Here is a 23221-nt window from a genome sequence, read left to right on the forward strand (position 1 = left end):
AGAAGAATAAATGAGGTCTGTGAAAACAACACAGAGGACTCTAGGGAACAGCAAAGAAAGATAACTCAAAAGTCTTCTTGGTATTTTCTATCATTGCCTTCCTAACTTGAGCTTTTCCTCCACTTGGTTCCTTTGTACGAACAAAACCCTGAGAGTTCTGAAGAAAACCTTAAACTCTCGCCTTCATACTAGAATCTCTCTGTATTCTGAAAAGAAAAAAGTTCAAATATCTTACTTTATAATCACTCTTTAATCAAATAAGGGGGTTTATCAAAATAAGGTAAGTGAAAAGACAACTGTATTGACCGATATACATTCTTAGGATGGTTACAAAATGTGGGCTGCAGAATCTAATTAGATCACAGGAAAAACGGCTTAATTTTAAAAGGCCGTTCTTAAGATCTGGCTGTATCCATTTCAGTGGCTTTAGGAACAACTAGACTTTAGTTTTTAACTCATTTCTTTCTCAGTCTATCACTAAACCAAACTTAGAAGCACTGTATTCCCCACATGTTGATCACCCGAGTGAAGTATTATTGTTTAGTTATTTGATCTTATACAGATCAAATGTTTAAAATATGACTAATCTTGCTCAAATGTTTCATCCAATGCTTTAGTGTATGATAAAAATACTCTTTAATGAAGGGTGTCTTCAAAACGAATACTGTTCTTACAACCTGCAAACACAAAAGGGTTATAAATATTAATACAACAATGTGTGTTTTCAACCTGAATGTGACTATAACATACTGATATGAAAATGCAAAAGCATATGGACAGTGTGCCAATAGGAACTCAGCCTGAAATTCAACCGTGATTTTAAACACTCCTGGAGGAGCACAACTTTGTGAGTTGAAATTGTAATAAATCATTAAGTAAGAAAATCAAATCTCTCTTCTTCTTCCCATTCCCACCTGCCTCCAATCCACCCACAAAATCTATTTTCCCCTTTCCAGGGAGACACATGCGTTCCCCTTAGACCTTTCTGTATCTGTGCATTGCAAGTGTGACTATTCTTTACTTAACAGCTAATATCCACTTATAAATGAGTGTATATCATGCTTGTCTTTCTGCATCTGGGTTGCCTTGCCTGAGATAATTTTATTTCTAGCTCCATCCATTTTTTGTTGGACTTGTAATAGTGAGAATGTGGGACCCTTAAGTGTTTTGCATGCTTGTGGGGCCCTTTTCCTCCTACTGGGTTGCATTGTCTGGCCTTGATATAAGGGTCTGTGTCTAGTCTCATTCCATCTTGTTATGCTGTGGTAATTGATGTCACTTGGAGACTTGTTCTTTTCTGAAGGAAAATATAGGAGCTATAGATTTAGGAGAGAGGGGAGGCGTGGACGGGAACTGGGAGGAGGGGAGGAAGTGAGGGCATGGTCAGTAAATACTTTATGACAGAAAAATAAAAAATATTAAAAGTCATTGAATTCAATAAGTGTACCGTGATAGATAATAAAAATAACTAAAAATATTTTTTTGAAAAACCTGAAGACAGAATAAGAAGGTAAGGCCCATTTGTCTCAAGAGATGTGGGAAGGGGAAGGTACAGTACAAACCGATATGAGAGTGAGATAAAATTAATTATGAAAGAATTTTAAAGAGTAAGACTAAAATTACTCTTTTAAAAAACAAAGCTAATGGATTACTCATGTTTGAAAACTGATGATAGGGGCCGAAGAGATGGCTCAGTTATTAAGACCACTAACTGTTCTTCTGGACGTTCCAGACACCTTATGGTGGCTCCCAACCATCTGCAATGGGATCCGATGCCCTCTCCTGGTGTGTCTGAAGACAGCTACAGTGTACTCACATAAATAAATAAATCTTTTTAAAAAAAGAAAATTGATTGTAGTAATGCTATGTAAACTGTATTCAGTAAACTCCATAGTTATGTTTCTGGAAATAACTATTTTATATTCAGAGTAATAGACCCAATGCTCTTATTCATATTTCTTCTACAACATAGAGCTTCTCCTGAAGTAAGAATTTAGTCTAATACATCATCAGAAATTAGTACTGCTTATCCCTAGATTAGCCATAGCTATTAGGAAACTAACACTGAGAAGAATCTTAAAATACAGAAATAAGAGTCTCTTACTGGGAACAGGTGCTGAAGGATTTTCAGAGTGGGAACAGCTTGGTAGAGTGCTTATCACAGAGGACACACTATGAAGTTGTCCATGCAACTTGTTAGACGGCCTGGCCGTTAAGAACGGTGCCTTCTAGAGGAACTGAATTCTATTCCCCACATTCACACAGAGATTCGCAATCAATTCCAGTTCCAGGGATTCTTTGCCTTCTTCTGGCCTCTATGGGCACCAGACCCATGTGTGGTGCACATGCATACATGCAGGCAGAACAGCCATACCTATGTTTCATTTTTGAAATTTACATTAAAAATGAAGTTATGGGAATTATTCCACAATACATAGGATTTTCCTTTACAATGTATGCATCTGACCCTAGCATAATGTGTAGTCAAAGAACGTAATTCATATCTTAGTTTGAGTTGGACCCTCACAAGGTGACTGTGAGCTTTCAATGAAAAGAAGACTGAGATGTGCTTCTAACCACAAGAAAGTATTCTGCTGAGGAGCGGCTAAATAGCAATAGGAGTAACTCAGGCTCGTCTGTAGAACGTTATCACTGTTAAATATTCATTTTCAGAGATGACATTTTTATGAAACATTAGTGAATAAAATGTGTAAAAAGTAATTTTTAGTTTTCAAACATTGTTTTATTCTGTTCCATGATTTTGTTGTATCAGCATTTACTTTAGCTATGAAGTAAGATAATACATCTAGGAAATATGAAGTAACTGGGATTTCAATGTTACTCTATCTAAATTAAGACATCTGCCGACAAAAGATTATTGGTGATGAAAAACATGTTCACAAAATATGAATAGCAAAAAATCAATATGTTCCTGATACTACAGCAAATTTTTATTAAATAAAGCATTGAGCTCAATAATAAGCTGTATGTTTATGATAAGAAACATCTTATAAATAATTTGACTATAGTTATCATGAATTATTGAATGCCAAACATGCACTAAATAGTTATTCAAATACCTAAATACCTAAACAAAAGAAAAAGAAAAAAGAACACCATTGTAAATGAGGCTTCACTCGTTTGGCTTATGAATATGGGGCTGTTTATAATTGTACAACATGAAGTAAAAATGTGGTTAACATACATTGCTCAATCTCAAGTATAAAGTCGAGGTGTGTTTAGATCTCAAATGTGCTCATTACTCATATGAACGATTTAATGATTCACTCAGGAGATAGAACTGGGCAAACCAGCATTCCACACGGAGAGTTCAGAGCTCAGAACGCTTTCTACCCATTTCTCTGACTGATTCCTGGAAACGTTTCTATGATGTCTCAGTGATGCCTTCAGCATTGCTGCTAAAATTAGTTACTCACCTTCATGCCACACCTACCGTCAGATAATTAGAAAGCCCTTTTAAAGTTCAGTATCACAAAGAGAAGTTAAATGACCACTTGTCAGATTATTTTCTTTGTGTGCCTCCAGGAGTGCATAGTACATAAATGGATATGCATACATGTTTCTGTGCTGTCGGTGTGTTGTGCATATAAAACCCAGAGACTATGTCAAATGTATCTATATTTGATTTCTACCTTATGTTTGGAGACTGTGCCTCCCACTAAACCTAGAGCTCATCGATTCAGCTACAAGAACAGGTCAGCAAGCTCCAAAAAATAACCAGATTTTCTTAGCTACAAATTGGGGTTATAAAATGTTTTTTATTTGGAGTACTGAAAAAATACAGGTCCTTAGCGGCACAAAACTCTATATGGACTAAGTTATCAACTGACATCACCCAACATTCCAAATAGAATGCTGGCAGCTGGTTTCTATAGTCAAAACCGATGAATCATAGGGCTGCTGTTCCTATAATACTAACTTTCTTGATGCTTCTTTATGCTAGGAGAGTCAGACTGCAGAGAATGACACTGATCAATACAAATCCCAGAGTTTATTCTACTTGGTTTTGCAGACCGTCCTTGGCTGGAACTTCCTCTCTTTATTATTCTTCTGGTAACATACCCCACAGCCATGATTGGAAACATTGCCATCATTCTGGTGTCCATTTTAGACCCCTGTCTCCACAGCCCCATGTATTTCTTCCTCACCAACCTCTCCTTTCTGGACATGTGCTACACCACAAGCATTGTGCCTCAGATGCTAACTAACCTTGGGGGCTCCACAAAGACCATCAGCTACATGAGTTGTGCAATTCAGCTCTATTTCTACCACACAATGGGGGGTACAGAGTGTATCCTCCTGGCTGTTATGTCCTTTGACCGATATGTAGCCATCTGCAGACCTCTACACTATACCCTCATAATGAATCAGCGTAACTGTCTCCTGTTAGTGTCCATTGTGTGGCTGACTGGAATTTCCTATGCTGTCACAGAGGCCACTGCTGACTCTGCAATTGCCTCCCTATGTGTACAATAAAATGGATCACTTAGTGTGTCAATTCAGTTCTCATAAAAATTGCTTGTGAGAAATGAATGAGCTTGCTCTGTCTGTAGTATGCATTTTCTTTTAGCTGTTCCTCTGTGTTTAATTCTTGCCTCCTATACTAGTATTGGCCATGCTGTCTTTAAAATCAAATCTCTTGGAGGGAAGGAAAAGGCCCTTTGGGACATGTTCCTCTCACCTCATTGTAGTTCTCTTGTTATATGGTCCAGGCATAAGCATGTATCTTCAGCCTCCCTCCTCTATTACAAAAGACCAACCCAAGTTCATGGCTCTCTTCTATGGAGTAGTAACTCCTACACTGAACCCCTTCATCTATACTCTGAGGAATAAGGATGTAAAGGGGGCATTAGGTAACCTATTCAGCAACATTATTATGTCAAAGTGAAAATTTACAGACATTATACAAAGTAGTTAACAAACTAGAGGCTTTTCCTATAACTCATTCTCTATTAAAAACAAAAACAAAACTTCACCTTTCTTTTTTTAAAAAATCATGTTCTTACAAATCCTGTCTTGTTACTTGATTAACTATGCTAGGCAATGGTTAATTTTGGTCAACCAAGATGCATGCTTTGCCTAGAAAAATTGTTGAAATACTTGTATTTGTTTTAGTACATTTACACATAGATACTGTATTACATGATAAGCAATCATGTAATTTATAATCCACTTATATTATTTGAAGCTAATTGACATGAAAGCCACATAGTAAACATTCAGCACTGGCTTTTTAACTTGTCATTTGTGAAGTAAATCTTTACTGTCTTTAAGTTTTCCTAATTGTTTGTGGGAAGGCTAGCAATATAGCGACAGCTTTTAATACACTATTTTATAAGACATAGACTTTATTTATGTGGATGCTCATAAAATGCACTGACAATATTTTATAGATGTCTTTACATATTGGTGCATTTGAATTGGAGTGTGAGGAATAGGTACAATTCAAAGGATTTATACATGATAAGATAAACTCCCAAATATGTCAACAAGATGTTTTAGATCATGTGGTAGGTGAGAAATGATTTGTCTGTTTTTGCAATCTTAATATAGAAACTACAGATGCTTTGTCTAGAAATTTAAAAAATGCACTACCTAAACCTGCCAACTGTGTTAATAAACTAATTGCTGATTTTTGGTTCATATCCACCATTGTTGAGGTTTTAGGGGCTATTCTCTCATAAAAACTAAGGTTTCCTATCCTCTTATTGCTCAGTAGATACTATCATCAACAAAGTGAGGTTGTATTCTATTCGTGATTTTTTTAACATTTATTTTAAATATCTGAATCAGTTAAACAGCAAAAAAAAAAAGTAACATATGACAGCTAGGAGCCATTTCTGCACATATACTTGTTACAGGATGGAATGTGTTTAAGACCCCTAAAGAATTAGTAATTTGTAATTCGGATTAAAATATAAGTTGTTTAATTATTCTACAATAGCAGTTTTTAATAGGTATGCAATTTCATGCATGGATATTCAAAATCTACACAACTAACAGTTTAAATAGCTAAAACGGTTCTAGGACTCAGAGTTTAATTTTTATCATGAAATCAGTTACACTTCACTGTAACAAATTGATGGGTTATATAATTATGTGGTATTAGGTAAATTTATAAATAATCAAACAAATTATACAATAAAGAGCTAAACACTAGCAAAAATGCAAGAAGTGTCAGATTCCTTGGACCTGCTGTAACACACTTTTTCACCATAAAGAGTTGGGTGCTTGGAATTGAACTTGGGTCCTCTGGAAGAGAAGCCAGTGCTTTTAACTGCTAAGCTATCTCTTTAAACCTCATCTCTTGTGATTTTTTTTATTAGGTAGTCACACAGCTGTGGACAAAGGAATGATCAGAAGAATTAGTGAGGGTAGAACTCAGGGTTGGGCACTTAAAAGCAAATGAGGGTATTTTATTAAAATGTTACAAAATTTCAATTCATTGAAATGGTAAGCAATAAGACAAATTGTACAGAATGATTACTAAAATTAGTACTTAGAAAACATCTAAGAGAGTAGATCCTGAATGTTCTTACTGAAAGAAATATGTGATAACAGATAAAATGTCTGTCTTGAATAAATTATTTTATGCTTTACACATATATTAATACAATCATCCAAAATTCATATAATTGTGTTGAGTATACTTTACCATAAGTGTGGACATTTTTTCCATTTGTTTTATTGGATATTTTTATTTACATATCAAATGTTATTCCCTTTCCCAGTTTCTTGTTCATAAGCCCCCATCCCCTTCCACACCCCGTAAAGGTGTTTTCCCCATCGATCCCCCCTCAACAACCCCCTGACATTCACCTGCACTGGGGGTCTGGTGGGCCTTACCTTGGGGTGTTTCTCTTCCCCCTTGCTGAGCCTTTTGGCCTGCTATAGCAAGAAGTTGTTTACACCTTGACAGCTGCTCTTAGCCCCTGATTTGTGGCCTGGACTTTCCATGGCACCCTTCCTCCCCACCGAGCATTCCAGCTTGTTGTTGTTAAGAAGTTGTTTATGCCCCTGATTGGGCCCGGGACTTTCCACCACACAGACTTTTCCTGTTTTCCTGAGTGGGGATTTTCACCTGCCTTATTGTTTTTCCATGGCTTTTGCCTCTGGCATATAAGGAGATCTCAGTAAAGCCTTGGTGGCATTCTCTAAAAATGGGTGACCTGTTTACATGTTTTCTTTCAATCCCGCAGACCTATGCCTGATATTCTCACAGTGATGGCACAGGCGTCATCAGGGGTCCAACCTTGGGAGGACCAAGGGCTTCCCTTTCCACTGATGACCCCAAAATGCTATTCCCTGCTACATATGCAGTTGGAGCCCTGGGTCAGACCATGTATAGTCTTTGCATAGTAGTTTAGTCCCTAGAAGCTCTGGTTGGTTGGCATTGTTGTTCTTATGGGGTTGCAAGCCCCTTCAGCTCTTTCAATTCTTCCTCTAATCCCCCCAAAGAGGGTGCCATTCTCAGTTCAGTGGTTTGCTGCTAGCATTGACCTCTGTATTTGACATGCTCTGGATGTGTCTCTCAGGAGAGATCTATATTTGGTTGCTTTCAGCATGCATTTCTTAGCTTCACCAATATTATCTAGTTTTGGTGGATATATATATCACATGTGGGGCAGGGTCTGAATGGCAATTCCTTCAGTCTCTGCTCTAAACTCTGCCTCAATATCCCCTCCTATGGATATTTCTGTTCCCCCTTTTAAGGAGTGAAGAATTTGAATTTTGCTCATCCTTATTCTTGAGCTTTATGAGGTCCATGGATTGCATCTTGGGTAATTCCAGCTTTTGGGCTAATATCCACTTATCAGTGAGTGCATACCATGTGAGTTTTCTGTGATTGGGTTACCTCACTCAGGATGATATTTTCTAGTTCATGCCATTTGCCTATGAATTTCATGAAGTCATTGTATTTGATAGCTGAGTAGTACTCCATTGTGTAGATGTACCACATTTTTTTAATCCATTCCTCTGTTGAAGGGCACCTGGGTTCTTTCCAGCTTCTGGCTATTATAAATAAGGCTGCTATAAGCATAGTGGAACATATGTCTTTGTCATATGTTGGAGCATCTTTTGGGTATATGCCCAAGAGAGGTATAGCTGGGTCCTCAGGCAGTTCAATGTCCAATTTTCTGAGGAACCTCCAGACTGATTTCCAGAGTGGTTGTACCAGTCTGCAATCCCACCAAGAATGGAGGAGTGTTCCTATTTCTCCACAACCTGGCCAGTACTGCTATCACCTGAGTTTTTGATCTTAGCCATTCTCACTGGTGTGAGGTTGAATCTCAGGGTTGATTTGATTTGCATTTCCCTGATGACTAAGGATGTTGAACGTTTCTTTAGGTGCTTCTTAGCCATTCAATATTCAGCAGAGGAGAATTCTTCATTTAGCTCTTTACCCCATTTTTAATAGCGTTATTTGGCTCTCTGGAGTCTAATTTCTTGAGTTCTTTGAATATTTTGACTGTTAGTCCTCTCTCAGTAGTAAAACTGGTAAGAATTTTCCCCAATCCGTTGGTTGATGTTTTGTTCTAATGACAGTGTCCTTTGCCTTATATAAGCTTTGCAGTTTTATGAGGTCCCATTTGTCGATTCTTGATCTTAGAGCAAAAGCCATTGGTATTTTGTTCAGGAAATTTTCTCCAGTGCCCATATGTTCGAGACTCTTCCCCAATTTTTCTTCTATTAGTTTGAGTGCATGTGGTTTGATGTGGAGGTCCTTGATCCACTTGGACTTAAGTTTTGTACAGGGTGATAAGCATGGATCGATTTACATTCTTCTACATGCTGATCTCCAGTTGAACCAGCACCATTTGTTGAAAATGCTATCTTTTTTTCCCTTGGGTGGTTATAGTTCCTTTGTCAAAGATCAAGTGACCATAGGTTTATGGGTTCATTTCTGGGTCTTTAATTCTATTCCACTGATCTATCTGACTGTCTCTGTACCAATACCATACAGTTTTTATCGTATTGCTCTGAAATACTGCTTGAGGTCAGGGATGGTGATTCCCCCAGACTCATGGATTGGCAGAATTAATATAATAAAAATTGCCATTTTATCAAAAGCAATCTACATATTCAGTGCAATCCCCATCAAAATCCCAACTCAATTCTTCATGGAGTTAGAGCAATTTGCAAATTCATTTGGAATAACAAAAAACCCAAACTAGGTAAAACTATTCTGAACAATAAAAAATTCTGGGGGAATCACCATTTCTGACCTCAAGCAGTATTACATAGCAATAGCGATTAAAAAAAAAAAACTATATAGCTATCCAAATGGATGGAGCTAGGAAATATCCAGAGTGAGGTAACCCAATCACAGAAAACACACACTGATAAGTGGATATTAGCCTAAAAGTTCGAATTACCCAAGATGCAACTCATAGACCACATGAAGCTGAGAAGAAGGATGACTAAAATGCACTCCTCAAAAAAAGCGAACAAAAATATCTATGGAGTGGATATGGAGGCAAAGTGTAGACCAGAGACTGAAGGATCAGCCACTCAGAGCCTGCCTTTCATGTGGCCCTTATGTATTCAGCCACCAAAACTAGATAAGATTGAGTCAGCCAAGAATTGTATGCTGACGGGAACCGAATATAGATCTCTCCTGAGAGACACATCCAGAACACATCAAATACAGAGGCGAATGCTAGCAGCAAACCACTGAACTGAAAACAAGAAACCTGTTGGAGGAATTAGAGAAAGGATTGAAAGAGCTGAAGGGTTTGCAACCCCATAAGAACAACAATGCCAACCAACCAGAGCTCCCAGGGACTAAACTGCTACCCAAAGACTATACATAGACATGGCTCCAACTGCATACGTAGCAGAGGATGATGGTCTTGTTGGGCACCAATGGAAGGAGAAGCCCTTGGTCCTGCCAGGGTTGGACCCCCAGTGTAAGGGAATGTGGGGGTGCATTAAGTGGATGTGGATGGAAAGGGGAACATCCTTATAGAAGAATCGGTGAGAGAGGGGATAGGGAGCTTTCGGACAGGAAACTGGGAAAGGGAATAACATTTGAAATGTAAATAAAGAAATATCCAATAAAAAAAGAGAAAAAAGAAAAGGGAGAATTGATAAATAAAACACTGATTTTAATTAAAATATAATGCCAATAACAGGTAACATGTGGTGAACTGACTTTTTACACACACGAAGCTTTACACACCGATAGATTGAAAAAAGAGCTCAGTTTAAATGAAGCAAAGATAATTTTGTTTTTAATAAAATATTGGATGTCTTTCCCTACCCTGAAACAAGATTATCTTTCACATTTTCAATGAGGAAAAATAATTCAAATAACTAGGGACAAGTCTTCTTCTTCTGTAAACACATCATAGAGTAGATTTTCTCAGTTGTTCATCTATAGCATTCGTGTCACAGTGAATGTGCTGTCATGGGAAAGTTATTTCTGGGAAAAGGACTAAACAATACAATTCCTTATAGAGCATTAATTGACTCTTTGGGATTTATACTCCTATTAGCCCAGTCAAAGAAACCAAGTCAGATTTGTCATTATTTCCATAAACCTCATTCGATCATAGAAAAGGACCATCCCTTAATGCACTGATGGTCCTTATTTTCTCTTTTGGCTACGAACAATTCCTTTATGAGTCGCGGCAGTATTAAATGATTACCACAGAGCCTCTGCTCTCTGAGCATGATGTAGTAAGTCAGGAAGAGAGTCAACTGCTCATGCTGGTGCCTTCAGAGAGACTAAGTCCAGCCAGACAGTCAGCCTTACGGGTGAAGGATGGCGAATGACAGCGCATAGAATATGGTAAGGCAAGGGACGGGAGAGGATGAACCAGCACTGCTTGAACACTAACTAGTTAATGTTAGAGATGAGAGTCCTAGGCTCATGATGGCTAGTGATGAGGGTGGAGAATGACCATCACCCCTTCTTCTATGATTCTGGCTTCCAACAAGAAAAGGGAATTTATCCTCAGGTGATTAAAAACGATTTTTGGTAAAACCTCTACTTCCCTCACTTCTGATAATAAGAAAATAAAACCACAAGTTCTTACATTTTCTTTCTTGTGTCTAATAAGTTTTGTTCCTTATCACATAGCTTCTGTGAAAGATCTCTTGGTGAAAATGCCAAAGATGCGATATAGAGACCTCACAGCTGCCACTTGGTTAGTTAGTTTATGAAGTTGCAGAGGTGGCTGCGTATAAGAAAGACCACGCCTCCCTAAAAGCAAGTAACTGCAGTTTCTCATGGTGGGTAATGCTCTGTTCAAGAGAATTTCACAGAGACCTCTTAGAAAATCCTGAGTGACCTTCAAGTGGCCGTGAGCTCTCCCTAAAGGGATTTACTTGGCTTATTACATTACTGGTATTATTTGATTATTACTTTTAAGAAAATTCCACTCACAGTGTGTCTGAGTTATTGTCCTGAATGGTCACTGTGTTATAGAAAGTGACTGTTTACATTACAGATAGTCTTAAGAATTACAGTATTAAACCGTGTTTTATTATCAAGTCCAAATTTAATGTTCCCAATGTTTCTGTGGTCCCTAGGCAGCATTTGAGCACACTTTTTACAATTTATCAGTTTTGCCATTTAAATATTATTCAGGAATTGATGTGTTCATGGGTCTCTTTGTTTATATTTCTATTTAAGTTCTGTTTCTTGGTTATAAGTAGTCTTTAGTGCAAATAAACAGATCAATAAATAAGCTTATTTCTGTACCACATCTAACTGGATTAGCATATTTCACTTTACATAAATAATTAGAAATTTCTGCTCAATGAGATATGTTTCCTCTGCAGGTATTATTGCCTGGACAGTTCCAAGAAAACAATTCTTACATTTCCAATCTTCATATAAATACAAATTTGAAGACATTTACCTTGTTAGCAGTAAGTTACCTTCCAAATCCAATTTAGACATTTATTCCATTATCATTTACTCAGCTGTTACCCTAAAATGAATGAGAAGTCCACACTTACTATGTTAATTTTCTGTAAAAGTATAAACATCCATATAAAACATAAAATTATTTTAAACTTCCTATTGATAGAATTTTATTGAAGAATTCTCTAAACTTGCAGAGCAATTATAAAAGCACTGAAAAAATCATTTACCTTTAGCTGTATAGTACCTTAGCACAGACTTTTTAATAAAAGGCTGTGATTTCTCTATTATCATTCTATCATCTACCATGTGTCCATCTATCCACTCAATATCTATCAGTCATTTGTCTTTTATCACCTTTTATTTTTCAAACTATCATCTATATATAATGTACCATCATCATATCATCCATAATCATCTATTTCTTATGATTTTATTGTTGGAATCTTCTAGGCAGAAATATCAGTTCAATGACGTGATGTCCTGTTCAAAATATTCCAAAACCAGCTATATAGTATTTGTCAAAAAACTGGTGAGATTCTCTTGATTCACATGATTATGAAGGAATCCACCAGATCTGTATCGTTCAATTTCCTAATTTTCAATTTGTAATTAATAAGTGATTTGTGATAGGATGATATAGACTGTATAATTATATTGTCCCTTAGAAAACTTACTAACTAGATTTGCATCGTCTTCTGTTAGTAGTGCCATTTATCAATAATTTTGCTTCTAGTAATTAAGAACTGTTTGCTTTCATCACTTATTGACTTTTTATATCAATATATTATTAATCATTTTAATAATTAATAATATAAAATTTATATATTAAGCATATACTTCGCATGTATGAAAAATCAGTGATATGAATATGAGCTCTATTCATGAGTATATGAATAGCTACATATACGTATACATAAATATATACAAGCTTGCTAATAATTTGTTTTTTTAAATTATTCACTGCAACTATCTCTCCATATTTTCTAGAACCGAGGATAAAACAAAAGAGAAGATGAGCAATGGTGGAAAATTTCAATGCAAGTTGGGAAGGGTACTTTATTTTTCTAGGATTTTCTAAATGGCCTCATCTTGAAGTTGTTCTCTTTGTGGTGATATTGATTTTCTACATGATGACGCTGACAGGCAATCTCTTCATCATCATCTTGTCACACCTAGATTCCCACCTGCACACCCCTATGTACTTCTTCCTCTCAAACCTCTCTGCTCTGGATCTCTGCTACACCACGAGCTCTGTCCCTCAGCTGCTGTTCAACCTCTGGGGTCCAGAGAAGACGATCTCTTACGCTGGTTGCATGCTCCAACTCTATTTTGTCCTTGCTCTGGGTACCACGGAGTGTGTTCTGTTGGTGGTGATGTCCTATGACCGCTATGCAGCTGTGTGCAAACCCTTGCATTACTCTGTCCTTATGAATCCTCGTTTCTGTCAACTCCTGGCTGCAGCATCCTGGGTATGTGGCTTTACCACCTCAGCACTTCATTCTTCCTTTACCTTCTGGGTACCCCTGTGTGGCCATCGCCAAGTGGACCACTTCTTCTGTGAAGTGCCAGCACTGTTGCAGTTGTCCTGTGTGGATATCCATGCAAATGAGCTGACCCTCATGGTTATGAGTGCTATTTTTGTTGTCGTACCACTTATTCTCATTCTGAGCTCCTATGGTGCCATTGCATGGACTGTCCTGAAAATGCAATCAACTGCTCGACTTCAGAAAGTTTTTGGGACCTGTGGAGCCCATCTTACTGTTGTTTCTCTCTTTTTCATTCCAATCATGTGCATTTATCTTCAGCCCTCAACAAAAAGTTCTCAAGATCATGCCAAGTTCATTGCCCTCTTCTATACCGTTGTAACACCTAGCCTCAACCCTCTCATTTATACTCTAAGAAACAAAGATGTGAGAGGGGCAATAAGGAGGCTGCGTAGGTATGAGAGGGATTGATGAGAGAAGCCTCCCACTGTGCCGTCTTTGATAAGGTCTGAACCATCATTAAAAATACTTTACTCTTTTACAGTCTTTCTTGGACACTGAACCATAAAACATAAAAGAGAGATTAAATTATTTGAGGAGATTGGATTATATTATTGGATGTGATATTCCCATTGATCTACTAGAACCATCTTATGGATGAAATTGCAATCTAAGATAAAAGAGAAAATACATGTATAAAAGTTGATTTGTCATGTTGCATGTGCTAATAAATTAAAGTCAATTCTAAAATAATCCCAGAAGATTTGGCAATAACTTTTGAATAGAAATGTCTACTGCTAGTTGAGTGGCAGATGTTAATAAATAAAATAAAGCAAAAAGAATCACTAAACATGCTTTAGTGAGCATAGTGGCATGGAAAATTAGATTAAATGAATTAATCAGGGTAACTTACATTTCTCCCTACATCTCAATATCTTTTTTAAAAAATACCATTATATTATAGTTCCTTAATATGGGACATTATGTTTTAAATAAAAATATTAAAATGCCTAGCATTATTGCTGTTCAATTCATACAGAATTGCACATAAACAGGGGGTATTTTGTGCTTTTAGGCATATATACTGTTAGGGTTATATAATGTAAGATATATTATATTATATTATATGTATTATACTATTCTATACACAGACACATGCACACAGACACACACACACACACACACACACACACACATATATATATGAAGAGAGAGAAAGAATGTCTTGATCAAATCAATGTCCTTGATAAATTAGCCTTCCAGTATTATAAATGTCTCCTTACAGTCTCTAGGTTTTTTGTTCTTTTAAAAATATTTTCAGAAAGCCCAATTTTTTGTTTTAGGGAAAATAAAACTTTGTTTTGCTTGTTGTTGATTTTTTTAAACCAAATTTGACTCCTTGAGTTTTTATGGATATTAGATTAAATTTATGGAACAATTTGAGAACTGGCCACACAAAGCACTTTATGATTCTTATACAGAAACATATTTTTAATTCATTTCAAGTGTTCTCTGTATATATATAGCTAAATTGACCTTTGACTGTTGTATGGTTTTGAATGCCACTGTCAGTGCAACTGGCTTTTGTAAAGTGACTTTTATCCTATGACAGTGTTGACTACACAGTTCAGATCATTTGTAGTTCTAGTAAATGTATTTGGATATGCATGTGTGGAAAGTGCACGCATGTCTGTATGTGTGATCACATGTATGCAGAAACATGTTTGTGCACATAAATTTGAAGGCACAAGGTTAATTTCAGGTGTCTCCTTCAATTGCTTTCTATTTCTATTTATTGAGGCAACGCCTCTCATTGCATTCATATATCACTGATGCTGATAGTCTAGATGGCCAGCTTGCTCTGACCACAGATATATTCTGATGATTTCCTATTATATATTAAAACTTATATGATCTGTTCCTCGAATACTCTAGTTACTTCACCTGGGACCAGCTTTACAACCTAACCTACTCCCAACCTCCCACCCTATCAGTCACTTGTTGTCTACTTTTGTGTCGGAACTAAAATTCTGTATTGTGACTAGTAGACAAATACCCATTTTAATCTCTTAAATATGAGACTACTAGCTTCTGCCAATGAAAAAGCTAATGTCGGCAGATAACATCTTCATACTATAGAAAATCAGGCATCCTATCGTAAAATCATCTCTGTTGTTCTCACCAGTATATTTTAATATTGCCTTGATTTGTGAATTTCTTTGATCTGTAAAAGTATAAAACCTTCATGAAATTGCTTTCGTTCTGAAACACGAATTTGGAATAACCCAAATTTGTGTTCCTGGGCCATGGTCACTGAAAATGGCTCTACAATAAACTATTTCTTAGTCCTATTGAGATTTGAGCTGTGTTTCTTGTGTCCAGTGTGGTATTCCAAGAAGGATCCTGTCCACTGGAGGAATCACCTGAATGGAAGCCAGATATAGGCCCAGACCTACTGCTTTCAGGTCATCCGGCCTTATTTCCTCAGGTAGCTTGTTAGTGAGTTATTTCCAGGGCACTAGACCTCCTTTGATTTCACCAACTGTCCATATTTTTATCTTGGCTGTGCAGTTAAGGATCATAATTTTATAGATACCTCTTTTGATCTGCCTTCAAAGTATTTGGTTTAAGGTATCTAGTTTGTTTGGAAGGCATTTTGGTCTAGACTTTTTTTTATTTGCGTATTTCATTGTTTTTGATACTCTAAAAGCTTAGATTTTTGTTTCCTTTTGAAACTTTGAAGGTACATTGGTTGTCTTTATATTTAAAATAATTTAATCTACTATTTGATGTTTTCCTTCTGACCCTTAACCTCAAATGTCTAATTCTTCACTTTTTAGCTACTTGTCCTGTGACCTTGCTAATCCCTTAGTGTAGGAATTTTATAAACTCCTGATCATAAAGAAGTCAAAGATAAGAGATACTTGTTGTCTCCCACCCAAAGAACAGCAGTATCAGGGGAACGCCACACCCAACAATGTACAGGTGCCTCATTAAGAAACCCAACTACAGGGCTAATGACCTAAAAGCCTCAGGTGAGCTAAGAAACTCCAGGTTGGAAAGTTGATATTCTGATAACATTGGCAAGCAAATACCATCCAGGAAGCTCTCGAGAAAGTCAGCATACACACTGTTCTGTGGTGGTTTGAATAAAATGGTCCCTTATAGGCTCATGGATTTGAATACTGGTCAGTAGGGAATGGCACTATTTAAAAAGATTAAAGGATGTGGCTCTGTTAGAGGAAGTATGTCATTGAAGGTGGACTTTGAAGTTTCAAAAGCCCATCTCAAACTCCAAGTCTCTTTCTTCCTGTGCCCTACAGATCTGGGTGCAGAACTTTCAACTATTTCTTTAGCAACATGGCTGCCTGCTTGTTGTCATGCATCCCACCAAGATGATAATTTAACTGTAATCGAGTGCCAACAAAACCCTTTATTTATAGGAATTGTGATGGCCATAGTTTCTTCACTGTAATAGAACACTGACTGAGACAGATCTGCCTTCTTCACAAACCCAAATAAAGGGCAAATGACCTAAAAGACTCAGGTGCTGAGGAACCCCAGACAGGAAAGTTGATACACTGATATCTGCACATGTTTAGGATCTAGAAAGCTCTTGATAAGAAAATCAACATACCAAACCTCCATTGGTATATACAGCTTTGAGACTGCAGAGAAACCAATCTGCGGTAGAACCATCCACTCAAAAAGTTCCCCTTTCCGCCCTACAAAACCCCAAGCCTCCAGAGTCTTAGTGCTCAGTTCACGCTCCTGCAGAAAGATCGCTGCTCTTAATTGTTCAAGGTCAATGTGTTCTGTAGAGGTTGTTCTCTTTCTATTATTCCATGTTGCCTAGTATTGCAGGGCTTTTGTGGATTCTGCTTGCACTTTAATTAAAACATAGAGGCATCTATGTAGATTAAAGCTGCTGACCTTTTTGCTATGGTGGTATCTTAGCTAAGAACGAACTTATCCTGACTTATTAGACATCCCATCTCTCCACGTGGTTCTCATTGCATGCTTCCAGTCCAACCATCTCCCTTTTGCTTTCTTCTGCCCTCATCAAATCTCTCATATATCTTTCATCTCTGCCTGAATCTTTGTCTGTATTTCCTGCTCTGGTTCCGGCCATTAGTCCTTTTTGTACAAAAAGCCCCATTTCCGTCTGAACCAATCAGCAGTAAGAACACCTGATCCATCTCTTTGGAACTGAGGGCTGTTTGACCTTCACCATGGCAGCTTGCTTTTTAATACGATAGTAGCAGAAAATCATCTTTTGGGCAGGTGAAGAAGGATAAGCATTTATATATGTAATCTGGTGATGGGACATAGAAATGACAATACCAAAATCCTGCCGGCACTTAGCACTCTGCTGGTATAGCAGTTAACAGTCGAAAATACCTTTCATTGTAGAAAGGGACGTACCTTTACACAATGTGATGGAAGGTCACCCCAACAGCCTACATTGATCTTGATCTAACAACAATCATCCAGCATTCCTGGGTCAGAAGGGACGCTTGGCTCACCCAGGGGACACGTAGAAGAAATTGGTCAATTAGTGTCTTGAGTACCCTCACATTTGCATAAATGTACAGGATAATCCCAGCACCCAAAGGGAGAAGGTAGTGTCAGGGTAAGATCTAAAAAGTCAGTCCCAAAAGCATCATATAAAACTGAACCCCAAACATATATTCTGGAGCCGTCATAGACAGAAAATTTTTCTGGAGGAAAAGAAAGTTTCCAAAAACGTAGAAAGTGTAAACTACCATCAGCTGTATAACCACATTCTAGCTAGCTTTATGTGTGATGATTACTAACTCCTAAGAACTAGGAAAAATTGGGAAATCTAACTAAAGATAACCTGAACATTTACAATCTCCAAAATGGTTTATTTTGTCCTAGACAGAAAATTTTTTAAGAGTTACAAATAAGTAGGCTGTTTTAGTTAAATGTAAAGTGACATAAAATTTAATAAAATCGATAATTCATAATTGTTGGGTCCTAAACTCCAAACCGTCAAAATGGCAGTGCCACTGACAATGTCCTAAATGACAGTCTGGGCCCACCTCTGGTTGGACCCTGATATGGTAAAAGATTGCTGGCAGATAGACAAAGGCTTATACTCGCATTCATTAGGAACCTGTGAAATTGGTCTCTGCTGTCAAGAAAGGCCATCACTTTTTATCTCCTCTTTCCTCACATAGGGAATCGAGTTCACTATTACCTTATACTTATAACACCTATCAAAGCTCTGGCTCTTCTGTGTGCTATCCCCTAAACTCTCAGGTTATTCCAGCTTATAGGCTTCCTTTCAAGCCTCTTTCCTTTGTAGCCTTCTTGTCATCCTGTTTGCTTCCCAAGAGGTATCCCTTAGAGTCCCCCAAATGCCTTTGACTTTTCTCTGGGCCCTGAGAGAGGGCAACGGTGCCTTTGAACTTCCCCCAAATAAATATTTCCACATACAGAGTGGTGTGGTAGTTATTCCTGGTAGTCAACTTGATTACATCCGCAATGAACTACAATCCAGAAATGGATGGCACACCTGTTGTACTGGCTGGTTTTGTATGTCAACTTGACACAAGCTGGAGTTATCACAGAAAAACGAGCCTCAGTTGTAGAAATGCCTTCACGAGGCCCAGCTGTAAGGCGTTTTCTCAATTGGTGATCAAGGGAGGAGGGCCCAGCCCATGGTGGGTGGTGCCATCCCTGGGCTGGTGGTCTTGGGTTCTACAAGAAATCAAGCTGAGAAAGCCAGGGGAAGCAAGACAGTAAGAAACATCCCTCCATGACCTCTGCGTCAGCTCCTGCTTCCTGACCTGCTTGAGTTCCAGTCCTGACTTCCTTTGAACAGCAATGTGGAAGTGTAAGCTGAATAAACCCTTTCCTCCACAACTTGTTTGTGCAGGAATAGAAACCCTGACTAAGACACCTGTGATCCAGATCTTGAGGCTGGAAGACAGGTCTCTGATCTGGATCTTGACATGGAGATCTTGAGGCATGCTGACCATGAAAATCTTACGAACAAGCAAGGTAGTAAATGACTTTAATTCCAGGAGACTGAGGGAAGCAGATCTCTGAGTTCAAGGTCAGCCTGGGACAAAGCAAGTTTTAGATCCAGGCGTGGTGGAACACACGTTCCAACTGAGCCACACCTCTGCTGGAGTCCTACATTAGGACATTGGAAGAAGGAAGATTCACTTTATTTTGTCCTTTTGCACCTACCGGCCAACACACCTGGTGAAACCTACTTCTACCGGAGATCAGCTTAACCCACTCCTCTCATTCGACTAAGCAGCTACTAGATCCTTGGATTCACAGCCGCCTGTGGTCAGGTTAGTTGAACTACAGACTCTAAGTCATCACAATAAACTCCCCTAATATATAGAGAGACATTCCATAAGTTCTATGACTTCAGAGTACCCTAACAAAAACAAGTGGACTAGTTAAGTATCCTCTAATGCAATAATAAGAAAGTATTCTAAAGAAACTATATAAGTTAAATTAGATATTAATTAAAATGATTTATATCAGGGCTGAATTCTATAATGGTTCCTGACTGGTGCTTTTCCTCTGAACTTACTTCTTTATCCCCTAGATATCTTCTAGCTTTCCATGAATAATTTTTCTTAAAACTCTCATGGTTATCCTAAAAAAAAATCTTAATATAAGCAAGTCCTAAAATTCCTTTCAGCCTCAAAGTCAAAAGACTCAGCTTGGAGTGAGTCAAGATTCCTGCAGCTGAAGGGAACTTCTCAGGCTGTTAAAGTTAACCAAATGAAGCCCTTTCTCTGTCCTCTCAATAACATCCCTAAGAACTTATACTCAGACCCATATTTCAAACGTTGTTGGAGACTTTGTCATTTGACTAATAGAACCTGTTATCCCTTGCTTTTGTATTCCTTTGCTTCTTTTTTTTTCCTAACTAGAAACCTATGAAATATTTAAACTCCAGGACACCAAAATAGACATTACCTAGACTAACACATATTCTGTTCCTGTTGTATTCAGTGGATATCTGGTGTTTTGGGGGGTCACTTATTTTTTTTTTTTTTGGACTGGGGGACCCGAACCCAGGGCCTTTAGGGCCTTGCTCTCTTGCTTAGCAGCTACCACTGAGCTAAATCCCCAACCCTTGGGGTCACTTAATTAATCCCTGATTTTAAAGCAAACTTTACTTAGTTTTAATTACTTCACATTTAACCTTGAAAATGTACAAAAGTTTTTAAACAAAAGTTTAGAAATTGACAATATTTGAACAAATAGTTGCAAAATAAACTTTAAGTTTATAAGATACAGCACACACACACATACAGTCATATAAAAACACAGGTACAAAGAGTGTAAACAGACATAAGAGAAATATTCTGTGATGTCATCATGTTTTACTCATGCAGGTATCAACTTCAGTATATAAAGATATTATATATACATATATATTAATTTTAAGTTTTATAATTTAAAATTATTTTTCACAAAATTTCTATAGAAAGTGTGTACAGTTGTTCTGAATGCTTTATGGAAATCATTCTGCCCATTACTACTTTTATATGTTGTTGGTCCACTACGTCTATGGGTTCCAGACCTGTGGATTCAACAAAGGAATGAAAGTATCTGGAAAATATCACATCTGTAATGACTCTGTATAGACTAATTCCATTAATTTTTTCATCAAAGTACAATATAACAATTATTTATTTTGTATTCTGTACTGTAAGTTATTTGGAGGCTGTCTTCTTTGGGTTTTATTGCTGTGAAGAGACACTATGGCCAAGTCAACGTGTATAATGAAAAACATTTAATTGGGGCTGGCTTAGAGTTTCAGAGGTTTAATCCATTATTATCATGGAGGAATACTGGAGAAGGAGCTGAGAGTCCTACATCTTGTTCCAAAGGCAGCAGCAGAAGACTGTCACTGGGCAAAGCTTACGTTTATGTGAGACCTTGGAGCCTGTCTTTACAGTGATACACTTCCTCCAACAAGGCCACACTTCATAATAGTGCCACTCTCATGGGCAAAGCATTCAAACATGTGAGGCTATGGGGAACACATCTATTCAAAACATCTGAGAGGTTATCTAAAGGATCTAGACTAAGGTGCCAACAAGAGTGGTGCCAGGACTAAGGAAGTTAGAGGTCAAACCGATGTACACATTGAGTTCCTAGCCAGACACTCTACACATGAAAGCCTATTTCAGTAAATAAATAATAAAATAATAAGTAAATAAATAATTGAGGGCAACACATGTATGTTACATGTAATTAACATGCTGTTATATGCTAATAACTAACATATTAATAACACACATATAATTAACATAGGGTGATATATACATATATTACATGTAATTACTGTGGAGCTTGCTATCACAAACTTGAATAGTCACAGGTTTATTACCTCTGGGGTTTTTCATGGGGAACAAACATGCTAACTTCCAGGGCTCTACATGGATGTACACACTATGTATTTATGTTTAAAGTATGAGTGACATGAAAACCTACTGAAAATAAGGATAACTCAAGAGTTATAAACAAAAATTATAGTTTAAATAGTACTAGAATTTGTGAAGTTGGAAGTCTTTAAAACATTATTTTGTAGTAGTTGACTTTTTATTTCCTTTGATTTCTTTCTTCAGAGATTTGACGTTCTTGTCATACTGATCTTTCTCTTGCTTAGTTAGAGTCACTCCAAGGTATTTGATATTTGTGACTATTGTGAAAGGTGTTGTTTTCCTAATTTTTTTTCTCAGCCCATTTTTCCTTTGAGTAGAGGACGGACACTGATTTATAGGAGTTAATTTTATATCCAGCCACTTTGCTGAAGTTGTTTTCCAGCTGTAGGAGTTCTCTGGAATTTTGGGGGTCACTTACGTATACGACCATATCATCCACAAAGAGAGTGTTTGAGCAAGAATGATACTCCAGTTTAAGTTAAGGCTAGGGGTGCTTATGAAGGGTTTAATGACCTTAAGACCCCAGTGGACTGAGAAGCTCTGGACAGGAAATCTGGCTTCACTAATTATCTGTGGGATAATTATCTGTTCTGAATACTTCTAATTGGAGGATGAACATACCTCTTTGAGTAGTACTACCACTTTGAGGCTGAAGGAGAACTTAACTACATCTCTCTCCCAAAGTCTCTTTTTCAATCCTATAAAAACACGAAGCATTCAATGCCATGTGCACCCCGTTTTCCACTTCATAGAGAGATGGGGGTCCTTCAGTTTTTCTAATTAAAGAGCAGTTTTGTGTTTGGAGATGCCTGTCTGCTTTCTGTTCTTCCTCTACATCAGTCTACATCAAACTAATTGCTGAGCTTGAAATAGATTGGGGGTTGTGTGAGAGGGTAAGAGACAGAGGGAGAGAGAAAGGGAGAAGAGAAAGAGAAGAATAGGTAGAGGGAGGGAAGGAGAGAGAGAAAGAGAGAGACAGAGACAGAGTCAGAGAGCAATTAGAAAATCATTGCTTACTCTCATGATATTTGAGCCACTATTGCACCAGTGGGGATATATGGCCAGGCAGGAGTTACTGTAGCTCCAGGGTTCACAGATGGGCATGATTTATAATTACTTCTTCTAGAACTAAGAAAGTTATTCAGTAGGGATGAAGCTTCCAGGTCTACAGTAGTCTGAGGTCCTCATGTTCTGTGACTCAAGTATGTGATGTCTTCAGCAATAGGACATCGTTTTATCATCAAGATCTGGAGGCTAAACAAGAGCAATGACAATAGTCTCTAATATCTGAGAACTTATGGGAACTCACTTGCCAACAGCTCCAATGGAGATAATCTATTCCTGACATCGGGCTTTTTATTTGTTGGTCTGTGGTGTCTCATATTGAT

The 23221-nt window shown here is 37.6% G+C and overlaps 1 protein-coding gene and 1 pseudogene across 1 annotated transcript; both read left to right on the forward strand.

The window, feature by feature from the left end:
- Positions 1-1533: 1533 nt before the first annotated feature.
- LOC116887633 lies at positions 1534-4909 on the forward strand (annotated as a pseudogene).
- Positions 4910-12918: 8009 nt separating this feature from the next.
- On the forward strand, positions 12919-13854 carry LOC116887534 (olfactory receptor 2J3-like). The gene has a single exon (XM_032889164.1). It carries the CDS (start codon positions 12919-12921, stop codon positions 13852-13854), a length of 936 nt encoding a protein of 311 aa, XP_032745055.1.
- Positions 13855-23221: the final 9367 nt, after the last annotated feature.

This window comes from Rattus rattus, chromosome 18 (assembly GCF_011064425.1).
Source record: "Rattus rattus isolate New Zealand chromosome 18, Rrattus_CSIRO_v1, whole genome shotgun sequence".
Lineage (NCBI taxonomy): Eukaryota > Metazoa > Chordata > Mammalia > Rodentia > Muridae > Rattus > Rattus rattus.

Excerpts from the sequence above, each read along its gene's own strand:
- LOC116887534 (XM_032889164.1), top strand. The coding sequence starts at position 12,919 with ATGGTGGAAAATTTCAATGCAAGTTGGGAAGGGTACTTTATTTTTCTA.